The sequence below is a fragment of the Odocoileus virginianus genome, unplaced genomic scaffold (assembly GCF_023699985.2).
Source record: "Odocoileus virginianus isolate 20LAN1187 ecotype Illinois unplaced genomic scaffold, Ovbor_1.2 Unplaced_Scaffold_17, whole genome shotgun sequence".
Taxonomy (NCBI): Eukaryota; Metazoa; Chordata; class Mammalia; order Artiodactyla; family Cervidae; genus Odocoileus; species Odocoileus virginianus.
The window spans coordinates 505,397-530,827 of NW_027224279.1; the positions used below are offsets into that span (position 1 = coordinate 505,397).

At 44.0% G+C, this 25,431-nt stretch overlaps 1 protein-coding gene across 2 annotated transcripts in view; it reads left to right on the forward strand.

Annotated features, from left to right (window-relative positions):
• VOPP1 (VOPP1 WW domain binding protein) overlaps window positions 1-25,431 on the forward strand; it is a 153,113-nt gene that overhangs the window by 111,971 nt on the left and 15,711 nt on the right. Inside the window, exons 3-4 of one of the 2 annotated variants that reach the window (XM_070462909.1) lie at window positions 4,103-4,180; window positions 9,394-9,530. In XM_070462909.1, the coding sequence (XP_070319010.1) occupies window positions 4,103-4,180; window positions 9,394-9,530 (215 nt within the window). The remainder of the gene's footprint in view (window positions 1-4,102; window positions 4,181-9,393; window positions 9,531-25,431) is intronic. The other variant, XM_070462910.1, reaches the window with a different exon arrangement.

The window sequence follows — 25,431 nt, forward strand, 5'->3', positions numbered from 1 at the left end:
CGTATAGGGTGAGATTTGTGCTGAGTTTTTGTTTGTTTGTTTTTCCTCTGATGGGCAAGGCTGAGTGAGGTGGTGATCCTGTCTGCTGATGACTGGTTTGTATTTTTGTTTTGTTTGTTGTTTAGATGAGGCGTCCTGCACAGGGTGCTACTGGTGGCTGGGTGATGCTGGGTCTTGTATTCCAGTGGTTTCCTTTGTGTGAGTTCTCACTATTTGATACTCCCTAGGGTTAGTTCTCTGGTGTCTAGGGTCTTGGAGTCAGTGCTCCCACTCCAAAGGCTCAGGGCTTGATCTCTGGTCAGGAACGAAGATTCCACAAGTGGTTTGTTATGGCATTAAGTGAGATTAAAACAAATACCCCAAAATGAGAAACCAAAGATGAACCCCAGACAAACAGCAGTTACAAAATCAGGCAAGTAATAATTAAAATAATGGAATATACATATACACCCATGAGCGAAGTGAAAACAGTCCAACAGAAATAAAGTACAGGAGACTGACCTGGCGAACAGAGGAAATGAAAAATTACGTTGACCAGTTAAGAACAAAACTAACTTAAGCACAAACTGGAAAACAAAACTAAAGCAAGGTGCCAAGTGGGAATAAAGCAATGAAAACAAAACTAACAAATATGTTGAGAAGAAAGAAAGAAAAGAAAGAAAGAATAGATATGCAAAGTTAAACAGGTAGATGAAGAAGATTTATATACATTAAAGATTAACTGCAAGGGGAAAAGAACAGTAGGAAAGGCAAACAAAAGAATAAATGTAGAAAAATACAGTAGGTTTTAAAAAATTAAAATTATAAAAAAGAGAAAAAAAAAAAAAGGAAGAAGAAGAAAGAAAAAAGGAAAACTCCACAGAACTGCAAAAGCCCAATGTAGAGGCAGAGGTTTATAACAACAATAAAAAGTGTGACTGAATATACACATATACATATACACCCATAAGCAAAATACAAAAAACAGTCCAACAAAAATAAAGTACAATAGATTGACCCAGTGAACAAAGGAAACCAAAAATTATATCTACCAGAACAAAACTAACTAAAGCACAAACTGAAAACAAAACTAAAGCAAGGTGCCAATTGGGGAATAAAGCAATGAAAATAAAACTAGCAAATATGTTGACAGGAAAGCAGAGAAAGTAAAGAAAGAAAGAATAGGTATGCAGGGTTAAATAGAGGTAGATAAAGAAGATTTATATATGTTAAAGATTAACTTCAAGGGGAAAAGAACAGTAGGAAAAGCAAACAAAGGAATAAATGTAGAAAAAATAATAATAGGTTTAAAAAATTAAAATTAAAAAAAAAAAGAAAAGGAAAACTCCACAGAACTGCAAAAGCCCAATGTAGAGGCAGAGGTTTATGACAATAAAAAATGTGACTGAGAAAAAAAAAAAAAAAAGCTCAAAAGCTTAATTGGATTTCTTAGTGCCAATAAAATCGACAACTACAATAGAGGAGGAAAAAATCCAACAGAATCTACAGAACAAGTCAAGTAAAGAATAATAAATGTTTTTCTTGAGTCACTGCTGTCAGAGTCCTTTGCTCTGGGTATCACAAGGCTGAAACCAAGGCGGGGGCTGGGTTGTGCTCTCTTTGGAGCTTGGGTCCTCTTGTAAATTCATTCAGTTGTTGACAGCATTCATATTGTAGGACTGAAGTCCCAGTTTCCTTGCTGGTCAGCTGGGGGTCGCATTCAGCTCTTGGAGACCACCCTTAGTCCTAGCTCTCTTTTTCAAAGCCACAGAGGGCCCCCTGGTCTGCTACTGCTGTCTTATATAACATACTACCTTAAGTAATGTTTCATAATCATGGGATTGACCATCCCATCATAGTCACAGGACCTGCCACACTCAAGGGGAGGAGGTCATGCAGTCCGTGCACTCCAGGGGGGGCGAGTATCTTGGGGCTGTCTTTGAACTGTCTCTACCACATCATCACGTTTATCTTCGGATCTAACTTAGTTGCTCAGGACTCTTGTCTTTGCAAATTTGTGGTCAGAAACAGTCCCATCTCTTTGTGTTTACTATTAATTGTCTGAACTCCACATACTCTGGAAGGCAGAAGCCCTTTATCTCCCTTGAGTGCCCCCCCACACACACCCCACACACACACACACACACACACACACCCCACACACACACCCAAGGAGTCACTATGGATAGCGCTGTGTGTGGTGTCAGCAGATGATGCTGTTCATGCAGGGCCAGTGCAACGCTGGCCTAGTCCCTGGCTGCCCTGCCCCCAGCGTTTCATTTTGTCTTCAATGCTCTGCTTAGCCTCCTCTCCACACTGCAGCTGGAGGGCTGGCAGCCCTGGGGCCAGCGATCCTCTCCAAGCCCTGAGGCCCTCGTGCGGTTCACAGCCAGGCTGGATGTCTGCGTGGTCTGTGTTCAGATGTCAGCCTGTCAGTGAGTCATCCTTGAATACCTGGTTTTACGTTGTATCATCCACCACTCCTTCCCCACTGCTTTCAACCTGCCGGCTTCTACTTTAGTTCTCACCGTGTGGAACTTACTGCCATCTAACCCCATTCATGCTTTTCTTGCTTGTTGTTTGTCCCCTCCTTCTAGAAAGAAAGCTTCTGCATGTCTTTCTGTTAGGGTTTTATGGCTCCCCCCAGACGCAGCACAGGCTGAATTCAGAGTGGCAGCTCGGTGACTGTGTTGGATGCTTGGGTTGTGAGAACCAGTCGTGCTTTTTAGCACACATTTTGGTGATCTGCTAGCTGTTGGTTGCATAAAACAAGCTAGGCAGATTTTAGCTTATGCTCCAGCATATAGGAGCATCCCATCAAAATCAAGAATTTCAGCCAGTAGACAGAAGTTCATGTTCGTGGACTATAGGAGGAATGGGTGTATGTGTGTGTGTGAGATGGCAGTGGTTTGGTGGGGGTCTCTCTGCCTAGTTTGTCCTCGAAATGACAGAGGATATAGCAGTGACTGGGTGCTGAGTGTTTAAAGAGCTCGAGGCCTCAGGAGCCAAACAGGGAGAAGCAGCACTACAGCTCAGTTGTGTGGAGTTCCATTATAACTCGTAATGCTCCATCTTAGCTAATATTTTATAGGGGAGCTTTTTTCTACATAAAACAAATCAATTTATACTGGAATTACCTGAAAATTCAGTGTCCAAAGTCTTGGATCAAATTGTGTATTTCTCCCAACTACTCTTTTTTTTTTTAAGAAGAAAATTGGCAGGAATTTGATAGATCCTAATTCTGTGATCACGTAATATTATTGAGAAACAGCCTTACCCCTCAACACACACCCAACCTACTACCTCTTAGACTGAAACTGCTGGAAGTGTGTCTATACAAGCCCAAATGCAGAAGCTTTCATAGCTTCTCTCTTTTCTTAAAGAAAGCGGGGCTGGGGAAGAGTGGGGATGTTGGAGGAGTCCAGGCTGACCCCTTGGAACCTTGGCCCTGCACTGGGCCTGTCCTTGGAGAGTGAGGGCCTTGCTCAGAGAGGAAGGGCGCTGAGCAACATGAGTGCGGCATCGAGGGGGCAAGACAGGTGTGAGCAGCCGTGGCCCTTGTCAGCACTTTGAGGCCTTCAGACTCAAAGCAGTGCTTTGAGTAAGTAAGTAAGGAGTAAGTAAGGAGGCCCTGCCCTCCCTCGCCTTTTGCTTATGGGAAAACTGAGGATCATAGATGTTGAGTAACTTGCAAGCAGTCTTGCAGCTGCTAAGTGGCAAGACCAGGACTAAACTGCAGAACTTGTCCTGCTTCATAACCTCTGCACTTAAGCTCGCTGGCCTTGTTGATGCAGGTGCCTGTCTTCTGACGTGGACAGCACAGCCCAGCACCTGCAGCCTGCAATGCTCCACTCTGGTTTCACGCAGGTCTTTGCTCATCCAGTTACGGGGCCTCCGCAGAAGGAAACCACTGTGATTCTGCCCACAGGGACGTGTAGCAAACAGATGCTTTGGATGACACTGTCCCTCTCAGCGCGTTCTGTTTGGGCCGCCACAGCTCTGCTAGTTTCATAAAATGTGGCGGTGGCAGTTCTGTCCTTCACACTGAGGTCTGCCTGGACCCCCCAGTTGGCCCAGCCCTTCTCCTGCAGGAAGCTGACAGCCTGTGCCCTCTCTCCCACAGATGCCGCCCCTACGAGGACTGCTGTGGCTCCAGGTGCTGTGTGCGGGCCCTCTCGATACAGAGGCTGTGGTACTTTTGGTAGGTCACGACTCTTCCGGGTCTCGGGTGCTCCCCCCTTCCTCAGGGCTCTGCCCGGTCAGTTTGTCACAGCCAAGGTGACAACACCACTTCCACCGGAGGTCATGGTCTCCGGGTGGCCTATCAAGAAAGCAGGTATGTTTGGGCTGGCTTTGTGTCAAGTGCTTCTGCTCACAGAGTTTGCAGAAAGCTCATCCCCGTTTCCTGAGGCTGGTGGCTGGGAAAGAAGGGTTATTCTTTGGGAAGCTGGACTGCGCAGCAGCTTCATCCTTCAGCAGCTCCTCCACCAGTGTCTGAAACGGACTGAGGCTGCCTGTCTTAATCGGAGAATCGGCAGATCTTGCTATAAGGTTTCTGCTGCCTGGAATCTTCCACATTCACGTTATGTCAGCTGAGTCCTAACTTTCGAGACGGCCTGCTTCCTTATCCATCTTCCAGCTCTACTGGAGGGACTTGAAAGAGCCGTCCAGCATCTGTAAGATTGTAGCTCAGGAGAGAATGAGGGATAAAGCTGACAGAGTCCTGAAGGATGGTGCAGAGTTTCCAGCAAGGAGAGGAACCTCCTGTGAGTTGCTATCCTCAGAGGATGCCTGTAAGGAATGCCTTTGGACATAAGGAATGTCTGAAGAGAGGCCTTTCCTGACCCCGTGGCAGGAGCCGCTTGGGTTTTTTGTGAGATCTTGCTATTGGCCTCCTGGCGACTGCTCCTAATGTTTGGTTATGGAAACCAGCATCATTGGGGATGCCACATGCCGTGCTTTCTGTCACGGAAGAGCCTCTCCATTTTCACCATCACCGCCTCCTTGCTGGACCTTGGTCACCTGTCACATGGGGCCCTGAATGGTGCCAGGCTGTCCCTGGCCTCTCCCCACCTCCTAGCTGCGAGCACCTCAAACTGTAATAGCAGGAGACATCTTTTAGCCTGAGACTTTTGGAGTGTAAGCAGCTCTGGCATTTCAGAGCTTTGCCTGGCTTCACCCACGTGTTCCCTCAGAACTTGTGGCTAAGGGACCCGTAAGGGATCAACAGTGCTTCACATTGGCCTGAAGCACCAGACAAATGATGATGAGGTTGTGGAAGTGCTCCCAAGAGGAGAAAACTTGTCAAAGTTTAGGTCTTATGTGATTAGAAAGAAGGCAAAGTTGAGAGTCCAGGAGAACTCTGAGGGCCTGGCTGCCAGAACAGCTTCTGTCGACCTTTCCTGGAAACGTCCTCTGAACTGGTAGCTGGTGCTTCCAAGTTGTTGGCTCGTGTCCCTTGTCAGGGTCAGGGCACCTCAGCAAGCCAGTGGGTCCCTACACAGAGGCATCTCATGAGCACCGTGAAAGGAGAGCAAGTCTCCAAGCTCGGGATGCCGGATGCCAGAAGGTTTGGTCTAGTTCTTTGGGTTGAGATTCTGATACCAGCTTCTAAACCAGGGAAAATGCTGGCTTGAAACTCAGCATTCAAAAAACAAAGATCTTGACATCTGGTCCTATCACTTCATGGCAAATAGATGGGGAAACAATGGAAACAGTGACAGACTTTATTTTCTTGGGCTCCAAAATCACTGCAGATGGTGACTGCAGCCATGAAATTAAAAGATGCTTGCTCCTTGGAAGAAAAGCTATGACAAACCTAGACAGTGTATTAAAAAGCAGAGACATCACTTTGCCAACAAAGGTCTGTATAGTCAAAGCTGTGGTTTTTCCAGTAGTCATGTACAGATATGAGAGTTGACCATAAAGAAGGCTGAGTGCTGAAGAATTGATGCTTTTGAATTGTGGTGCTGGAGAAGACTCTTGAGAGTCTCTTGGACAGCAAGAAGATCAAATCAGTCAATCCTAAAGGAAGTCAACCCTGAATATTCATTGGAAGGACTGATGCTAAGGTCAAAGCTCCAATACTTTTGCCACCTCATGCAAAGAGCCAGCTCGCTGGAAAAGACCCTAATGCTGGGAAGGATTGAGGGCAGGAGGAGAAGGGGGTGACAAGGGATCATATGGTTGAATGGCATCACCGATTCAATGGACATTAGTTTGAGCAAAATCTGGGAGGTAGTTCACTGTTTCCTTCAGAACAGGGAGGCCTGTCGTGCTGCAGTTCATAGGGACACAGTTGAGCAAATGAACGACAACTAAACCAGGGATACAGCCAGAGAACACTTTGAGATGCAAGCCCTAGCTGAAGTTTGAGGACACTTGGTTTTCGCTCCATGCATTCCTTCTCTCAGTAACGTGTCTGTTATGTACCAGGGTCCTGTGGAGAGGCCCTATGGCAGCTGGGCTCCTGAAACAGGTGTCTAAACACATGGAGAGTTTTAAGCCAATGTTCTGGAAACAAAGCATGCAACTTCTGATGGCAGAAAAGTTGGGGAAAGCTGCATGACTTCTGTCTGGGTCTCAGAGAAGAGGGCCCTCCTTGCAAAAGGGACCTGCACATTTCAGGGGCAGGACCTTAAGAATGGACCTGGTGAGAGAGGGATCATGGGGAGCTGGTGTTGGGGGGAGGTTTGAGGGGAGAGGTAAGAGGTTGGGAGGAGGGAGCTGGGCATGGAGCGAATGGAGGGCTGTTCTCCAACCTGGCTGCACTTGACTTTGGAGAATTTGGGGTTCCTTAGCATAGCACAGAGGTTTTGGCAGAGAATGCATTTGGAAGTCAGCTCTAAAATCTTAAGTAATCCTTACCTAGGGTAGTCTAATGCAGGCCCCAGGAGTAGGAACGGTGTCTAGTTGGCAAGCACACTGGGACAGAGTGCAGTCTGGCAGGTGAGTGCTGCCTGCTATGGGGAGCCTGCTGAGTGGGGCATGTGGGCCCAGGGAGGCTGCCTGAGACCTGCACACCACTGGGGAGTAGGGCAGGAAGAGACTGAAAAAACAAATTGAATTGAAGAAGCCAGGTTACTTTTAATGATAGAAAAGGCACAAACTTACTCTCTTAATCCCAGGAAAGTTCCCCATACCTGCTCAGCAATGACAGAGAACTTCGAGAATTGCTTTTCTTACCTTGACACCCCTTTCCTCTTTGCTACCAGAAGTTCATTCCCCTGCCCCTCTCTTCTCGGACTGCTGTTTGAGTAAGGAACAATGTGATGATGGCTGCTCCAGGAGCCAGGAGTGGGTCTGCTACCACGACTGTGCTCTTGTTTGCTTGCACCTGCTTGCTCTCCAGCAGTCCACACTGTGAGGTGCATATCACTTATATTTGTCTAGGAAAACGTGTATTCCATTTGAATTGAAGTGGGGTCTCCTGCATTGCAGGTAGATTCTTCACGAACTGAGCCATCAGGGAAGCCTATTCCATTTGACAGATAAGCCAAAACTATCATTTTGGGTTATCTCATGGAAGAGACCAAGATCTCTCATGCTTCTGCGTGTCCAACGCAGGGAGCCTATGCCTTTGGGAGTGAGCAGGGGTGTAAACCCTCATGCACAGTCACCTCCATGTGCCTTGCATTTCTGCTCAGATACTTACAGTTGGACCCAGGGTTGAATGTAAGGCTATCATGGAGTCCAGCGAAGTTGCCCATTTTAGATTCCAGCTTCTGACTTGGGAGTAGGGGCTTTGTTGTACACTATTTGGGATTTTCCTGCTCCCCAGGACTGCACCCCTCTAACCCCTTCCCCATCTGCAGCTCATAGCTGTCCTCTTCAGGCCTCTCGCCCACCCAGTTTTTCCTGTTGGGGCACCTATATAGTTCCTTTCTACCCAGAGACATCTTCACTTCCCTTCAGTTTGTCTCTTTCCATCATTCAGAATTCAGCTCAGAGATTGCTTTGAAGGAAAAGAAGCTTTTGTGATCTCCCTTAGTCTGGCAGATACCCTCATTAAACCTCTTGTCGCACTGAATTGTACCCTTGAAATGATGAACACGGCTGTGTGTTATACGAATTCCTCCCCCCAACCTGTGTTGCACCCTTCCTTTTCTTTCCTGGCACTATCAGACTTGTAAATAAATAATTTCGTTACTTTGTTGCTTACTGTCCTCCTCTCCTATGACAACTCAAGTTCAGTGAGGATGAGGCCCCACCTGTCTTACCCCTTATAATGCAAAGACTGGTGCTGGGAGCCTGGCAGGTGCTTCAGAAATTTTGTTGGATTAATAATGAATTAGACGAAAGATTAGGAAACCACGGTTTCAGTCCTCTTCTGAATCATTTCCTGTCTGGTGCCCCTCATCTTGGTTCCTTCTCAGCGTTCCAAGGTGTCTGGTAAATACTTATTGATTAACAGCCTTAGCTCTTAATATCGTGTTTATATTCTCAAAGCCTTTATTGTCTATTCTTTCCTTAAATTACATTCGTGTGTGGACAGGTGCCTTTGACCAGGACATGGCCAGATCTGCTGTGTGTGCATCCTTCACAAGAATGTGTGTATTGTGTGAGGTTCTGGCAGGTTGTGTGAGTCCCATCTCATGTCCATTTAGAGATGGACAAGTTTCTCAGCTATGTCTGTGTGGAACAGTCAACTTGGGCCTGCTCCAAATGATTTCCCCTGTTTCTAGAAAAACTAGGTGAATGCTGAAGTGAGATGGGAAGTGCCATTCATTCGTTTTTTATTGAATGCCAGTGATCCGACAGTCACTGAGAATCCTCAGATGATTTCGACAAACATCTGATCCTTCAAGGAGTCAGCTCTTGTCCGTTAGACTGTGGGGTCACAATAGAAGGTCCAGCCATAGTCAGAACGTAGAGATTTAAAAACAGCTTTTAAAATGAATTATGAGTATTTTCTCTATTCCTATAGTTTCTCTAAAATTAAGATGTGCTCTAGAAAGGGCACTTTAAAAATTTTTTATAGATGTTCATATAATAAAGGAGAGGAACCTTAGAAAGGATCCTATGCTTACTCTTCTCGCTTTAACAGTAAAGAAAACTGAGGGGGTGGGGGGATGAGGGCAGTGAGAACCAGCAGTAGTCTTCAAGCAGGATTGAAAAGGCATCTTCTGTTTTGATTAAATGTTGAGTTGAGGTCAGGGCCGTGGACAGGGGAGAACTGTACCAACCCTTTGAGGCCAATAGCCATTTGGAGCTTTTGAGGCAAAATGTTCACTCTGAGAGCTTCTCCATGCTAATGGCCTCCGTCCAGGGGCTCCCAGAGCTCTGCAGGCCGGGTGTCTCCCTGGTTCCTCCAGGGGGACCATTCCCGGGGCCAGCGGTCAGGTAGGACCAGCCAGGGAAGCCCTGCCGTCTGCCTGGGCCTGTGCCCAGGCCTCACTCTGTGCTCTCGCCCAGGTTCCTCCTGATGATGGGTGTGCTCTTCTGCTGTGGAGCCGGCTTCTTCATCCGGAGGCGCATGTACCCACCACCGCTGATTGAGGAGCCGGCCTTCAACGTGTCCTACACCAGGCAGCCCCAAAACCCCACTCCAGGTCAGCCAAGCCCTCTGCCCTTGTCCGTCCTCCTTGCAGTGTACGTGTCCTCCGTAAGCATTTGCTCAGGGCCCCGCCGCGGACTATGCTGAAAGAAAACTTCAGGCCACTTTCATTCATTTAAGTTCTGATGCATTTGTGCCGATAAGAAATTCATTGTCTGTTGTATTATATATCTGTCACCTCATATTCTTACCTTATTATTGGTGCATCTTTTATGCATGTTTATGCAGTTCACGGGGGCTTCCCAGGTTTCAGTGGTAAAGAATCTGCCTGCAATACAAGAGACACAGTTGATATCAGCTAGATCCCTGGGTTGGGAAGGTCCCCTGGAGGAGGGAATAGCAGCCCACTCCAGTATTCTTGTCTGGAGAATCCCGTAGACAGAGGAGCCTCATGGGCTACAGTCCTTGGGGCCGCAAAGTCAGACACAACTGAGCATGCACACATACATGCATTTGTGGTTCATGTATGCACATTATTTTCTCTTTTTTCTCAAAAATTATTTCACATATAAATTTTTATGTAGAAAGTGTAATATTGTTGCCATTCTTAATGCTTCTGGACTAAATTTTAATCATGTTGTGTGTGTGTGTTAGTTGCTCAGTCATGTCTGACTCTGCAAACCCCATGGACTGTAGCCCACCAGACTTCTCTGGCCATGGAATTCTCCAGGCAAGAATTGGAGTCGATTTCCATGCCCTTCTCCAGGGAGTCTTCCTGACCCAGGAGTCAAACCTGGGTCTCCTGCATTGCAGGCAGATTCTTTACTGCCTGAGCCACCAGGGAAGCCCATTAATCATGTTACTAAATGATAATTAGCTTAGTCTGTCATTGCTGGTCATTTGTTTTCTTTTGTTTTGCTTTTTATTGCTTCACTCAGTAAGCATGTACTGTGCTTTTATTAGTATCATGAGTACTTGTTAATTGTGCTGCTATAGACATTTTTGCACAAGTTACATTTGGCCTATTTATGGAACATTACCCAGAGTGGTGCCCCAAGGTCAAAAAGAATTCGTGGTTTCTTAATTCTTATAAAACACTGCTTTAACTATCTAAACTCAGACATACTGTAGTGGGTGACTTCCAGTTTCCCCGGGGACACAGGCCGGTTCCTTGTTTTGACATTACATTTGAGGAGGGGGTGTGCGAGGAGGGGCTCTGCAGGGCTGGGGAGGCCATGCTCCCGGAGCTCCCGTCTTTTGCCATGTGCTGGGCTGGGGGTTGCATGGCTCCCCTGGTGCCTTGAGGGTGGGGGGCAGGGTTTCTCTATTCCTCACACACTGCAGAGGGAGTCGGAGTTCTAGGAGCAAGTTCTGGTTGGGTTTTTACAGTTCAGTTCTATAATGTAAGTCATAAGGTCTGCTGTACATAGTGAGGGCTGTAGTTAATAACACTATCACATACTCACAAATTTGCTAAAAGTGGAGATCTCTTTTTCTGCATTGAAGGATAGTTGCTTGACAGTGTTGTGCTAGTTTCTGTTTTACAGCAAAGTGAATCAGCCAAATGTATACACATATCCTCTCCCTTCTGGACTTCCTTTCCATCTCAGTGACCACAGGGCATCACGTAGAGCTCCCTGCACTGTTCACTAGTAGCCATTCCATGCATCGCAGAGTCAGTCCCAGTCTCCCAATCCACCCCACATCCCACTTCCCCTCTTGGTATCCATGGGTTTATGGCATATATTGTGGTGATGGCTTCACAGTGTATTTTTATTTCTGAAGTCATCAAGTTGTAGACATTAAATATGTTCACCTTTTTGTGTATCAATCAAACCTCAAAGGAAAAAGAAGTTGGAGACTGAGTGTGACAAGAGCTCGCTGTCTCTCTGTGCTTTAGACAGAGATACTGGGATGGTCATTTGCTCATCTGTTCTTTTATAGATTTATTCTACCAGGTACTCTCTGGGATTTTTTTAAAAATCAACTTTATTATCATTGAAAATGTTACTAAAAATCTGAATATGTATTTTTCAGAACAGTTCAGAGGTTGTTATACCTTAAACTTTCTCTCAAGGTTAGTACCACTTTACATGCATAAGTGGATTTTTATTCTTTCCTATTTTGAAATGTTTATATAGCTTCAGATCTGCTCCAACATATGGCAAAGTGAAAATTTTCACTTAAATGAGAGGCCAAACCTAAGCTTTATCAGGATTAGTGTGACTTTGGGGGCCTTTGATTTCTTTCTTCAAGAAGCAGACAATAGATCAGAGAAGTGGGTAAAAGACTAGTGAATTTCCTTTTCCTTCTGCCTTCATGACATGGATTTTTAGTGTCCCATGTGGCCAGAGATCAAGATACTGTGCGTGCTTGGCCCATGGTGTCAGGCCTGGGCTGGCCTAGGGCACACAGCTCCCACGGAGTGTACACAGCCTTTCGTTTCCAAACACGGAGGCCTTGCAGCCTGTCACCCGCTCTCCCCATCCCTGCCTCTTTTCTGCTTTGCAGTGCGCACTTCTTTCTGACTGGAATCCTCAGTCCCCCTGTAATAAATATGTCATCAATCCTGCAAGTCTGCCTTCCTTCAGACTCTTGCCTCACCCCTGAGCAATGCCTACTAAGGATTTTCCCGTCACTAGTCTCTGCCCGTTCTTCTCTCTCGTCCATGTTGCCACCAGAAAGTCCTTCGGGGAGAAAAGAAGCACATGCTTCATGCCGTTCTCCTCTCAAGATAGTGCAGGGGGTCCTCTTTTTTCCACATCCTTGTCGACAACTGTGGACACTTGTTATCTTTGGTAACAGCCACTCTGACAGGTGTGAGGTGACAGCTCTTCATGGTTTTATTTGCATTTCTTGGTCAGTGGTGTTGAGCTGCTTTTCATGTACCTATTGGCCATCTAGACATCTTCTTTGGGAAAATGTCTGTTCAGACCCTCTGCCTATTTTTAATCAGGTTGTTCGGGATTTTGTTGTTGAGTTGTAAGAATTGTTTGTGTCCTGAATATTGACCCTTATCAGATATATGATTTGCAAATATTTTCTCCCATTCAGAAGGTTGCCTTTTTGTTTTGACAGTGGTTTCCTTCACTGTGCATTTGTGTGTCTTTGCTTTGGTTTCCCTTGTCTGAGGAGACATGTCCAAAAAGTTAGTGCTAAGACTGATGACAAAGAGCGTCCTGTCCGTATTTTCTTCTAGAAATTGTATGTTTTCAGGTCTTATAATCAAGTCTTTAATCCATTTGAGTAAATTTTTGTGTATGGTGTATGATAGTGGTCTAGTGTGATTCTCTTGCATGTGGCTCTTCAGTTTTCCCAACTCCATTTGTTGAAGAGACTGTCCTTTCTTCATTGCATGTTTTTCATCTTTTTTTGGGAAATTAATTATTTGTGTCTGTGTGAGTTTATCTCTGAGCTCTTACTTCCATTCCATTGATCTCTGTGTGTGTGTTTTTCTGCTAGTACCATTCTCTTTTGATTCTTATGGCTTTGTAGTATCATTTGAAATAGGGGGTGATGGGGTGTGATACCTCTAGCTTTGTTCCTTTTTTTCTCAGGATTGCTTTGACTATTTGGGGTCTTTGGGTTTCATATAAATTTTAGAATTTTTTGTTCTATTTCTGTGACAAAAAATGTTATCAGGATTCTAATAGTGATTGCATTGAATCTGTGGATTGCTTTAGGTAACATGGACATTTCAACAGTGTTAATTCTTCTAATCCATGAGTATGGGGTATCTTTCAGTTTCTTTGTGTTATCTTCAATTTCTTTCATCAGTGTCTTACATAGGCCTTTTACCTCCTTGGTTAAATTTATTTCAAGGTATCTTATTCTTTCTCTTGTAATTAGAAATGGGATTGCTTTCTTAGTTTCTCTGTATGCTAGCTCGTTGTTAGTGTATAGAAACAACAATGATGCTTGTGTACTGATTTTGTACCCTGCCACTTTACTGTGTTTGTCTGTTATCTCTAATATTTTTGTTGGAGTCCTTAGGCTTTCCTGTATCATGGTGAGTTTTAATCTCTATGTATACTCTGGGCTCCCCACTGGGCTGAGTCCTGAATGCCAGGACTCATGTCTCAGCCACCAAGCTGACTTACATCTGCCAGCTGAGTGAACGGTCAGCCTGGGGCAGGGATTTGCCGGCCACACTTGGAGCCTCAGTCAATCCATATTTACTTCCCACCTGCTCAGGTGCTGCAGGTGCCTGGGACTCCAGACTGCAGCCTGGGTTCCAGCCCTCTTGCTCTGTAGGCTTTGCACAACCGTGTGTGGAACACCATGTCATTGCACAAGTAACGGTACAGTCACTGTATGATGAGAGGTATGCAGAGAAAGTTCCAGATGCTGGCAAGCCAAGTAAATGGAAAGCACAGTCTGTTGTATGGATGGAAGGAACCGAAGAGTGTAAGTATATTTAAGAGGAAGTAAGGCAGGAGGGGCTGGAGACTGAGGAGCAGCCAGCAAGGGTCCTGTACCTTCCTTTGCTGCCAGCTTTTCACGTGTCTGCCCACTGAGACTTCTGAGCCGCAGAGTCCAGCCGGCTCTACTCAGTCCCACAACTTCGGCATCAAGGGCTGGTGCTCCTGTAGGCGAGGCGGACGTAGGCGTCTAATGCGGCAGAGACGCCACATCAACAATCCTGACTCTCCCTGGGGAGACTGGGGGTCACGATCAAGGGTCCAGCAGAGCGTCTCCCACGTCTCTGGTAGTTCAGTTTGGCTCGATTCTACCCTGCAGTTCGGGGCCTTCAGAGGAATGGGGGCTGTTCATTCTCCTCCGCTGCCTTCTCATGATGCAGCCACCTGTGGGGCCGGTGGGAGGAGCCCCACCTGCTGCTGGGAGGTGCTGGTGGGGAGCCTGCAGGGACCTACCATCCTCCTCCATGTGTGCAGCGTGAAATGTCCAGTCCCAAATGTACCAGAGCATCACAGGAAGGCTCGTTTTGTTCCATGGAAGTATACAGTTCCCATACTTTCACCACCAGATCCAGGGCTGTGTCCTTAGTTAATAGTGGGGTGTTTGGGAAGAATTCACTTCGATTTTTTACAATCAGTGATAATGATGAAAAAATAGGATCGCTTAGTTTCTCTAATGGGGCCTGAAGACCCACCTCTTCCCGTGGGTGGGGTTCAGCTGTGCACTTTGGTGGGGTGGAAGGTGGTAAGGGCAGGCCTTGGGGGACGGGTGCGCTGACCCCACGAGGTAGGTGCTCAGGCCCTGGAGGGGCCTGGCAGGTGTGGAGGGAGATGGGATCAGCGAAGGGAGCATGGATCACACCTGCCCATCTGCGAGGGGCTCTGTTTACCCTCTGCTGCTGATCTAGGGGAGGGGAAGTAGATTCTGGTGGGTTGTGCTTATTCATGAAGAAGAAAAGGCAAGTTTTCTTCTTCTTTTTTTTTTTTTTTTTTTTTGAGGCTTGGGAATACCCAGGAATTATCTTCCAGAGAATTTCTGCCTTAAATGAGTTCAGTCAGTTCAGTCACTCAGTCGTGTCTGACTCTTTGCGACCCCATGGACTGCAGCACTCCAGGCCTCCCTGTCCATCACCAACTCCTGGAGTTTACTCAAACTCATGTCCATCGAGTCGGTGATGCCATCCAACCATCTCATCCTCTGTCATCCCCTTCTCCTCCTGCCTTCAGTCTTTCCCAGCATCAGGGTCTTTTCCAATGAGTCAGTTCTTCACATCAGGTGGCCAAAGTATTGGAGTTTCAGCTTCAGCATCAGTCCTTCCAATGGATATTCAGGACTGATTTCCTTTAGGATGGACTGGTTGGATCTCCATGCAGTCCAAGAGACTCTCAAGAGCCTTCTCCAACACCACAGCAACACCACAACTCTGCCCTAAGAGTTGTGTTCAAAAGGCAAGTTTTAAGGAACCAGTACTCTTGCCCTGGAGGGCTGAGGGAGGGCACACTCGTCTTGCGTGCAGAGGGGCACACGGTAGTGTTTTGGCAGGACCAGCTCCCCAGCCCAACAAGGCTGAGTACAGAAGAGCAGAGACCTGCACGTGATCAAGATGCTCAAAACTGGGGTGGGGCATGGCAGCTGTGCGGGTCTGTGGCACTGCTGTGTGTTGGAACAGGACTGGGGGGAAAGAAACTGGCTAACTAGATATGAAAGCTGAGGTGATGAGGTGGGGCTTCAAGAGCACCCAGAAACCAAAAGAAACAAAGGTTGAAGCTGCCGGTCAAAGGCAGCTCACTAGGGCCTTTGCCAGCATGGAGAGCAGAGGCGTGCAGTGAAGCTGGTCTGGGAACCGGGGAGAGGCGCCTGGATGGGCGCCGGAAGGACTGAGGTCTCTTGGGCCTAGGGTGGGCACTGTCTCTTTTGAGCCTCTGTGCCTTGTCTGCAAGATCAAATTCTGTAAAGAAAAGCAGTCCCAGTTACTGTCCTGTGTCCAGAGGTGGCCAGAGTGTGGCTGGAGACGGTTAGAGCTCCCTAAGAGCCTTCGCCTCCCCCCTCCCATGTCCCTGGCAGGGTCCTGGATATGCCCTTCTGGGTACTGAGGAAAGGTGGACTTCGTTCATTCAGAAAACACTGGCTGACTGGCAGTGACAAACACAGCCTAGTGGCCATGGGTATATTTGAAAGCTGGTAGGAGAGTAGATCTTAAAAGTTCTCATCACAAGGGGCAAAAATGTCTAACTATGAGATGATGGGTGATAACTCATTTGTGGTAATCACAATGTACATGATCACCAAATCATTATGCCATACAATGTTATATGTCAGTAATACTTCAATAAAACTGGAGGACGTTTAGAACGTGTGAAGAATGTAAAACCTTGGCTACAGCAGAACTGTGGGTCCGGAGGAGCGTAGGGCTGGATTTCAGGGTGATCTGAGCAGGGCCTGAACTTGTGCACTTGAGACTGAATGTGGGGAGAGAGTTTGGGGCCACAAAGAAAAAGATGATGATGTTATGGTCTCTCTTCTTTATGGCATATTATGTGGCACTCAGATTGACAGTCAAGATGAGGACTGTGGAACTGCGGCAGGACAAGCATGAAGCTGCGTTTAGGCAGGAGGGTGGGCGCTCTGTCACAGAGTGGTCCCATGTGTGATGACACAGGTGCATAAAGACTGGAGAGAACAGTCGGTAATGACATCTGTGATGTTAATATGGTTCAACAGTGTTAACTGTCCTTAACAGTGGTTTCCTTTCATATGACTGGTGCTGATTTTTAAAATACTTAGAAGTAGATGGAGTATTCCCATTGGGAGATACTTTTTTTCCTTGCCATTAGTGAGCTTGTTGATGGTTTTCTGACTGTTCTGGCACCCCAGTCCTATACTAAATCTGTCAACCTGCAGTGATGGTGTGTGTGTGCATGCTAAGTCACTCCAGTCTTGTCCAACTCTTTGCAGCCCTATGTACGGACTGTAGCCCACCAGGCTGCTCTGTCCTTGGGATTCTCTAGGCAAGTGATGGTAGTGGCCTGAATAAATGATGCAAACTGTGAAGGAGAATGGAAATAGTAGGAAGTATGTTTTGACAGTTTAATTACCCTCCAAATCAAAGTTGAAACACACACAGGGCTGCTTCAGTTGTGAAGACAAGCTGTTTGCCTTTTTTTGTGGGATGAGAGGGCCCTGGTGTTCATCTTTGTGTTGGCAGAATTTCAGCTATATAATCTCTACAGAGCCTGACAGGTCAGCCTGAAAGACCAGGCACCTGATACAGAGACAGCTTTCAACTCCCTTCTTCCCCTCCTCCCAAAGAAGCAGTAAAAGAGGGCATCTTTGTGATGGCTGATCCTTGCAAGAGAAAACGCAAAGGGTCAGGCCTTCCTGCTCCGTTCCTCGGACTGACCAGGATGACCAGTATTTTGTGTATCTTCCAAGAAATAATCCGTGATTGTCATAACAAATGTATGAAAAAGAACATCTTTTTAATGCTGATAAAAATAGCTTTGGATAATGAGGATATAACTTGAGTCATATATTGAATGACATCAAAGTACATAAAAACTCAAGAAATCGGGAAGTATGATGGAAACTGTCAAGTGTCAAGCATTATTATTAATCTGCTCAAAATACAAAGATGAATGGAGTATTCAAAAGAATTTATCAAATTGTCCACAACAAAGAAAGTCTGAATAAGCCTGCAAGAGCAGAAGCAACAGACCTTGGCGTCTGGACTAGGACAGTCGGGGGCCATTTCTCACCCGTGCCTGTGGCACATCTGGGAAGTGACTCTGTTCTGCAAAGCCTCAGCATCTGGACTGTGAGGCTGAGCTCCTGGCGACTGTCGAGGGTGACTGCCTGTGAGATGATGCAGCTCCGTGCTTAGCACAGGGCCTGAGACCTCAGAGTGAATGGCAGTAGTTGCTACTACTAATATTACTAAAACTTGTAGCTGTAAGAAATGTATTCAACATAAATGAGCAAATTAATCATCTTCTAATCCGCTTGGAAATAAAAGAATACTCCCCTAAATCACTCCTTGAGTAAATGAAGGGTAGGATGAGGGAAGACCCTGCAGTCCTGACCTGCCCCCACACCCTGGCTGCAGACCTCCCGCACCACCTTCCTGTCAGGGCGAACCTTAGCTCCACGGCTTCTCAGAGCCCCTCTCAGGTGTCCGCCAGCACCGCCTCCAGAGCTGCACCTCTAGTGGAGATGCTCAGAAGGCCTCCTAACCAGTCATCTTGCTTCCCCAGCCTCTACTTCAGTCTGCGGATCTCCGGAAGAGCAAGCAGAGTGAAAACAGAAGTCAGGGCACAGGTCACAATCAGAATCCTCACAGTGGCCACAGGCCGTTTCTGACTGGGCGTCGCACCCCCGCCTGCCCTCTCTTCTCACCCGCGTCTCCTGCCGTCTGTCCTCCTGGCCCCCGATCCACTCTCGCTGCTCTTGGACTCTGTGATTTTCCGCAGAACTTGCAGACTGCCGTGTTGATGCCTTCACACTGTGGCTCCTTCTGCGTCTGCACCCACCTCCCCCTGCACACGTGCTGCTTCTCCATCACCTGCTGCCCCTGTGCGTGCAGCAGCTCCTGCCTCCCCTTCTCCCCACACATCTGCTCAGGTTCGGCTCCTTCATTTGTTTCTAGCTGTTCCACCTCCCAAAGGCCTTCCCTTTGCAAACAGTGAGAAATGGTACTCTGTCTTTCTCTTTTTATCCCCACTTTATTTTTATCTTTAGCACTGCCATCAGTAACGTACTACATACATTTCTTTTTATCTTCTTTATTTCTCTTAACTGCAAGTGCCATAAGGATTTGAGAATTTCTGTTTTCATCATTGCTGTGTCCTAGGTGTTCATAACCATGCCGGCAAATAGTAAAAATTCAGTGTTTGTTTAATTATCAATGTGAATTAAGTATTAATGTAATTAACAAGTAAATTAAGTATCAATGAAAAATTAATACAGAAACATAGGCAGTGTAAGTAAGCTGGCATTCAGACTTAAATTCATGGCCTTATTCTTTGTTAAAAGTTTAAAATAGAAAGCGAGTTAGCTGACCCCCTCCTTAAAACAGGTTCAGAAATTAATAAAGTCACAAAAATCAGTAAGATGTACATAATAAAAAATGTTAAGTTAAGCAAAGCAAAGAGAAAAATTGATTTGCAGATCTCAAAGTTAGTGTTTTGTAAAAAGCAATAAAAGTAAATGGTGTTGCCAATATATATCCAGAAAAAACTATAATTGGAAAAGACACATGTACCCTGTGTTCATGAGAACACTATTTACAGTAGCTAAGACATGGGAAGAACCTAGATGTCCCCTGACAGCTGAATGGGTACAGAAGATGTGGTACACACATACACTACCACTCCACCATAAAAAGGATGAAATGATGTCATTTTCAGCCATGCTGATGGACGTCTCATACTAAGTGAAGTAAGTCAGAAAGAGAAAGACATCATATATCATATGATATCACTTGTATGTAGAAGCTAAAATATGACCCAAGTGAAGTTATCTACAAAACAGAAACAGGCTCAGAGACAGAACAGACTTGTGGTTTCCAAGGGGGAAGTGGATGGGGAAGGGATGGAGTGGGCCTTTGGGACTTCCAGATGCAAGCTATTATAAATAGAATGGATAAACCCCCGGGTGCTACTGTATAGCACAGGGAAACTATATTCAATATTCTGTAATAAACTATAATGGAAAATAATATTAAAAGGATGTAAAGCTTTGCTGTACAGCAGAAATTAACCCTACATTGTAAATCAGCTACACACACATAACGATAAATATTAAAAAGTAAATGACAATGCCATCCCAACCCTGATAAATCTAATCAGTAAAACTAGATAAAGAAAATATGAAATCATAGGTGAAAACATTACATACCCATAGGAGATTAAAAATGACAAAGAAGTACACCTGAAATGGAAAATTTTGTTAAGATAAGAAATGTATGTTACCAAAGATGCATTAGAATATTGAAAATCTAAGTGGTCCAAAAAGCAAGCAAGAGTTTGAGGAAGTTTGCAGAGAATTACGTTTCAGCTCCAAATTCATATGGTATCTTTGAAACTTTTTAAGAAACAGCTCATTTCAGTGCTTATGAATTACTGCAAGTATAGAGAATTATAGAAAAATTATAGAAATTATATAAAAAACAAAACAGCTTGTTTTGTATAGCTACTGTAACTTGGAAATGAACACCAAAATAAAATTCTTTTGAATTTTATTTTAATTTAATAAAGGGTTTAATGAGCATAAATGCAAAAATCTTGAGAAACTGAATTAAACAGTATATCAAAGAAGTAAACTACCATGTCCAAGCATCAGTCTACCACAGAGCAAGCTGTTAACACTACAAGTTATATCAAAAAGCAATGATTGGCAGAGAATTCTGGGGAGAAGGTGGAATCAGAAGCACCAGAATTCTTTTCCCTCACATAGACAAAAATTGTACTGGCAGAATCTCTCTGATGTAACTATTTTGGTAATCAGAAGTCTGTCGAAGGCTTGGAACTTCCAGGGGAAGACTTAGAGGGTAAACTGAAGTTCATTTTGGTCATTATCAACTCTTGGCACAGTAGCAGCTTCCTAACCCCTCACCCTAGGCCACAGGGGAGGCTTGTGCACATGATCCTGGGGCAGCTTGTAGGAGCCAGAAGCTAAAAGGACCCTGTCCTCCAGATATCGGGGATCTGTGCTCTGGTTGCTGTTTGCTGCTGCTTATTGAAGAGAGGGCAGGCACTGTTGCACTGCCCCACATTGTTGCAAGCCCCTCTCCCTCCAGCTGAAGTGACCTCCAGGAGATGTAAATGCCTGGTGCACTTCCCCACACCACTTCGTTTTTCACTTTTCCCCCTCTTGGGAGGCAGAAATTAAAGACTACAACATTCAAAAACAACTTCATATGGAGAAAAAATTACTCAGTGACTGCACATCCCCAGGGAAAGGCTCAGAAAAGACCAAAGAAGACCTTAAATTTATACTTCAGGCTTTTCCTTTGCTTGCACAGAGACAGCCTACAATAACAGCAACAAAAACCCAGAACAGTAAGCAAGAACAAAAATGAAAAACAGCGAAACACTGGGGAAGTGATTTCCAGAAGAATCTGATTTCCCAAGTTATCACATTGTTCAACTCAAATGTCCAGTGATCAAAAAATGCATAGAAAGAAAGGGAAATACAGTTCATCCAAAGTAAACAATCAAATCAATAGACTGTCCCTGAAAAAGACCTACAGCACATCTTCTAGACAAATCTTTTAAAGCAACTCTCTTAAAGATGCTCAAAGAACTAAAGTAAGATGTGGAGAGAATAAAAAAAGACAATGTGTGAACAAAATAGAAATATCAGTAAAGAGATGAAAATCCTAAAAAGATATGAACAAAAAGTTCTGGAGCTGAAGAGTACAATAACCAAAATGAAAAATTCACTATATGATTGAAAGGCAGATTTGAGCAGACAGAAGAAAGGATCAGGAAATTTGAAGATAAGACAATGGAAATTATGTAGTCTGAGGAACAGAAAGAAAAAAGATTGAGAAAATTGAAGAGAGCCTCAGACCTGTGGGGCTTCATCAAGCAGAACAACATAGGCATCATGGGAGTCTCAGAAGGAGAAAAGAGAAAAAAGGAACAGAGAATATTTAAAGAAATAATGGCTGAAAATGTAAAAAATTTGATGGAAAGCATGCATATAAGCATCCACTCAGAGATCCACCTGAAGACACATAATCAAACTTTCAAAAGCCAGGCACAAAGAGAAATCATGAAAATAGCAAGGAGAAGAAAGTCACAAATAAGGGATCTTCAATATAATTATTAAGCAGATTTCTCACTAGAAATCATGGAGGCCAGAAGGCAGTGAGACAATATATTCAAATAAAAGAATGAAAACTGTCCATCAAGAATCCTATATCTGGCAACACTGTCCTTCAGATTGAGGGAGGAATTAAATCATTCCCAGATAAATGAAAGCAAGGGAGTTCATAACCAAGAGACCTGCCCTGCAAGAAATGCTCAAGAGAGACCTGCAGGTGAAATGGAAATACAATGAATAGTTATTCAAAGCTGTATGGGTAAAGGAAGATCTCAATAAAGGTAAGTACTTGGGAAATTATAAAGCCAATATTATTGTACCAGTGGTTTGTACTTTACTTTTTGTTTTTTACATGATTTAAGATACTGTTATATATAAAGAAGAAAAGTTATTAGTATAAAACTAGTATTCCTATAATGTTGCTTTTTAACTCCAAATCTTCTTTTCTATATAATTTAAAAAACTAATATATTTAAAAGAGTTATTAGTTTGTGTTTTGGAGAGCAGACAACGTATGAAGATGTAATTTTGTGACATCAGCCACTGAAAGGGCTGGGCACAGAACTTTAAAGGAGCAGTGTTTGTAAGTTATTGACGCTGAGCTTAGAGAAGGCAATGGCACCCCACTCCAGTACTCTTGCCTGGAAAATCCCATGGATGGAGGAGCCTGTAGGCTGTGGTCCATGGGGTCGCTGAGAGTCGGACATGACTGAGTGACTTCACTTTCACTTTTCACTTTCATGCACTGGAGAAGGAAATGGCAACCCACTCCAGTGTTCTTGCCTGGAGAATCCCAGGGACGGGGGAGCCTGGTGGGCTGCCGTCTATGGGGTCGCACAGAGTCGGACACGAGTGAAGTGAGTAGCAGCAGCAGCAGCAGATGCTGAGCTGGTATAAATTCAAATTACAGTGAACCCTCTATATCCACAGTTTCTGTGTCAATGGAGTCAACCAACTGTAGATCAAAAATACTTTCAGAACATTCCAAAATGCAAAACTTGGATTAGGCACATGTTGGCAACTATTTACATAGCATTTACATTGTATTAGGTATTATAAGTAATCTAGAGATGATTTAAACAGGAGGATGTGCCTAAGTTATATGCAAATACTACATCATTTTCTATAAAGGACTTTGAGCGTCCACAGATGTTCATATCTTCAGGGGCTCTGGAACTGATGGATGACTGAACAGTGTCTAACAGTAGGATGTTTAGTCGTAATTTCCTTGGTTAACCACAAATAATTAGCTATAGAATACACAAAAAGAAATGAGAAAGGAATTAAACTTTGCTTTCAAAAGACCCAATAAGCATAAAATATTGCACTTCAAAAAAGCCACTATATATAAAAAAGTAAAAAAGCAGAAAATGAGGGCCAAAAACCTATAAAGCATGTAGAAAACAAATAGCACAATGACAGAAGTAAATCCTTCCTTAGGAGTGAATACTTCAGATGTAAATGGATTAAACTCTCCATCAAAACACTGAGATTGCAGAATGGATAAACAAGATCCAAATACATATCTTTCTCAACTTATGATGGGGTCCCAATAAGTCCATCTTAAATTGAAAATAGTGTACATTGGAAATGCATTTAATGCACTTAACCTACTGAATATCTTAACTTTAGGCTAGTTATCTTAAATGTGCTCAGAACAGGTACACTAGCCTAAGCTGGCCAAAATCATCTAACACAATGCCTATTTAATAATAAAGTATGAGTATCTCATGTAATTTATTGAATACAGTATTGAAAAACATTTATTGTCAGGGTACAGAATGGTTGTGAGTGAACCAGTTCTTTATCCTTGTGATCACAGTGCTAACTGGGAGCTATGATTTGCTGCCACTACCCAGAATCATGATAGATCTTATCACATACCACTAGCCCAGAAAAAGATTGAAATTCAAAGTATAGTTTCTGCTGAATTTGTATCACTTTCACTCCATCATAGATTTCAGACCCCAAAGCACAAAGAGGTTGAAAATGAAAGGAAGGAAAAAATATTCCTTATCTTTAATTAGTAATTGAAAGAGTAGGGTGTCTATATTATTTTTTTCCCCCTTAAGGAAAAAAAAAGATAAGGCGTAAACTACTTAAAGCGGAACTGAAAGTACAAACATTACCAACAATTGTACAGAAATAAAAAGGATTATATGAGAACAATTATAGAGCAAAAAAATATGGGTAAACTAGATAGGACAGCTTTCTGGAAACAAAAACTACCAAGACTAAATCATGAAGAAATAAAAAGTTTGAGTAGTCCTGTAACTAGTAAGGAGATTGAATCAGTCATGAGAAAATCCCAAACAAAGTAAAGTCTTGGACCTAATGGCTTCAATAGTAAATTTTACCAAACATTTGAAGAAGAACTAATATCAATCCTCCCCACCACCCCCCACCCCAAATCAAAGAGGTAGGAACATTTCCTAGCTCATTCTGTGAGACCAGCGTCATTCAGATACCAAAGCCAGACAAAGACACTACAAGAAAAAAGAAATTATAGGCCCTTGTCCTTGATCAACGTTGATGCAAAAATTCTAAATGAAATAGTAGCAGACCGAGTTAAGCATTTTAAAGGATTATGCACCAATTTGAATTTTTCCTGGAATTTAAGGATGGTTCAACATATAAAAATTAAAGTAATATATCATGTTAGCATAATGAAGGAAAATAATAATTACTCAATTGATGCAGAAAAAGCACTTGACAAAATGCAGCACACTTTCATGATCAAAACACTCAGCAAACTAGGAACAGAAAGAAACTACCTCATAAAATCCAGACAGAGGTTCATGACATTGTACAAGATGCGGTGATTGAAACCATCCCCAAGAAAAAGAAATGCAAAATGGTTGTCTGAGGAAGCCTTACAAATAGCTGAGAAAAGAAGAGAAGCTAAAGGCAAAGGAGAAAAGGAAAGATACACCCATCTGAATGCAGAGTTCCAAAGAATAGCAAGGAGAGATAGGAAAATCTTCCTAAGTGAACAACACAAAGAAATACTGAAAAACAGCAGAATGGGAAAGACTACAAGTTTCTTCAATAAAGTTAGAGATACCAAGGGAATATTTCATGCAAAGATGGGCTCAATAAAGGACAGAAATGGTAGGGGCCTAACAGAAGCAGAAGATATTAAGAAGAGCTGGCAAGAATACACAGAAGAACTATACAAAAAAGATCTTCATGACCCAGATAATCACGATGGTGTGATCACTCACCTAAGCCAGACATCTTGGAGTGTGAAGTCAGGTTAGCCTTAGGAAGCATCACTACAAATAAAGCTAGTGGAAGCGATGGAATTCCAGTTGAGCTATTTCAAATCCTAAAAGATGATGCTGTGAAAGTGCTGCACTCAATATGCCAGCAAATTTGGAAAACTCAGCAGTGGCCACGGGACTGGAAAAGGTCAGTTTTCATTCCAATCCCAAAGAAAGGCAATGCCAAAGAATGTTCAAAGTACCACACAATTGCACTCATTTCACATACTAGCAAAGTAATGCTCAAAATTCTCCAAGGCAGACTTCAACAGTGTTGTGAACTGAGAACTTCAGGATGTTCAAGCTGGCTTTAGAAAAGGTAGAGGAACCAGAGATCAAATTGCCAGCATCCTCTGGATCATAGAAAAAGCAAGAGAATTCCAGATAAACATCTACTTCCATTTCATTGACTATGCTATAGCTTTTGTGTGGATCACAACAAACTGTGGG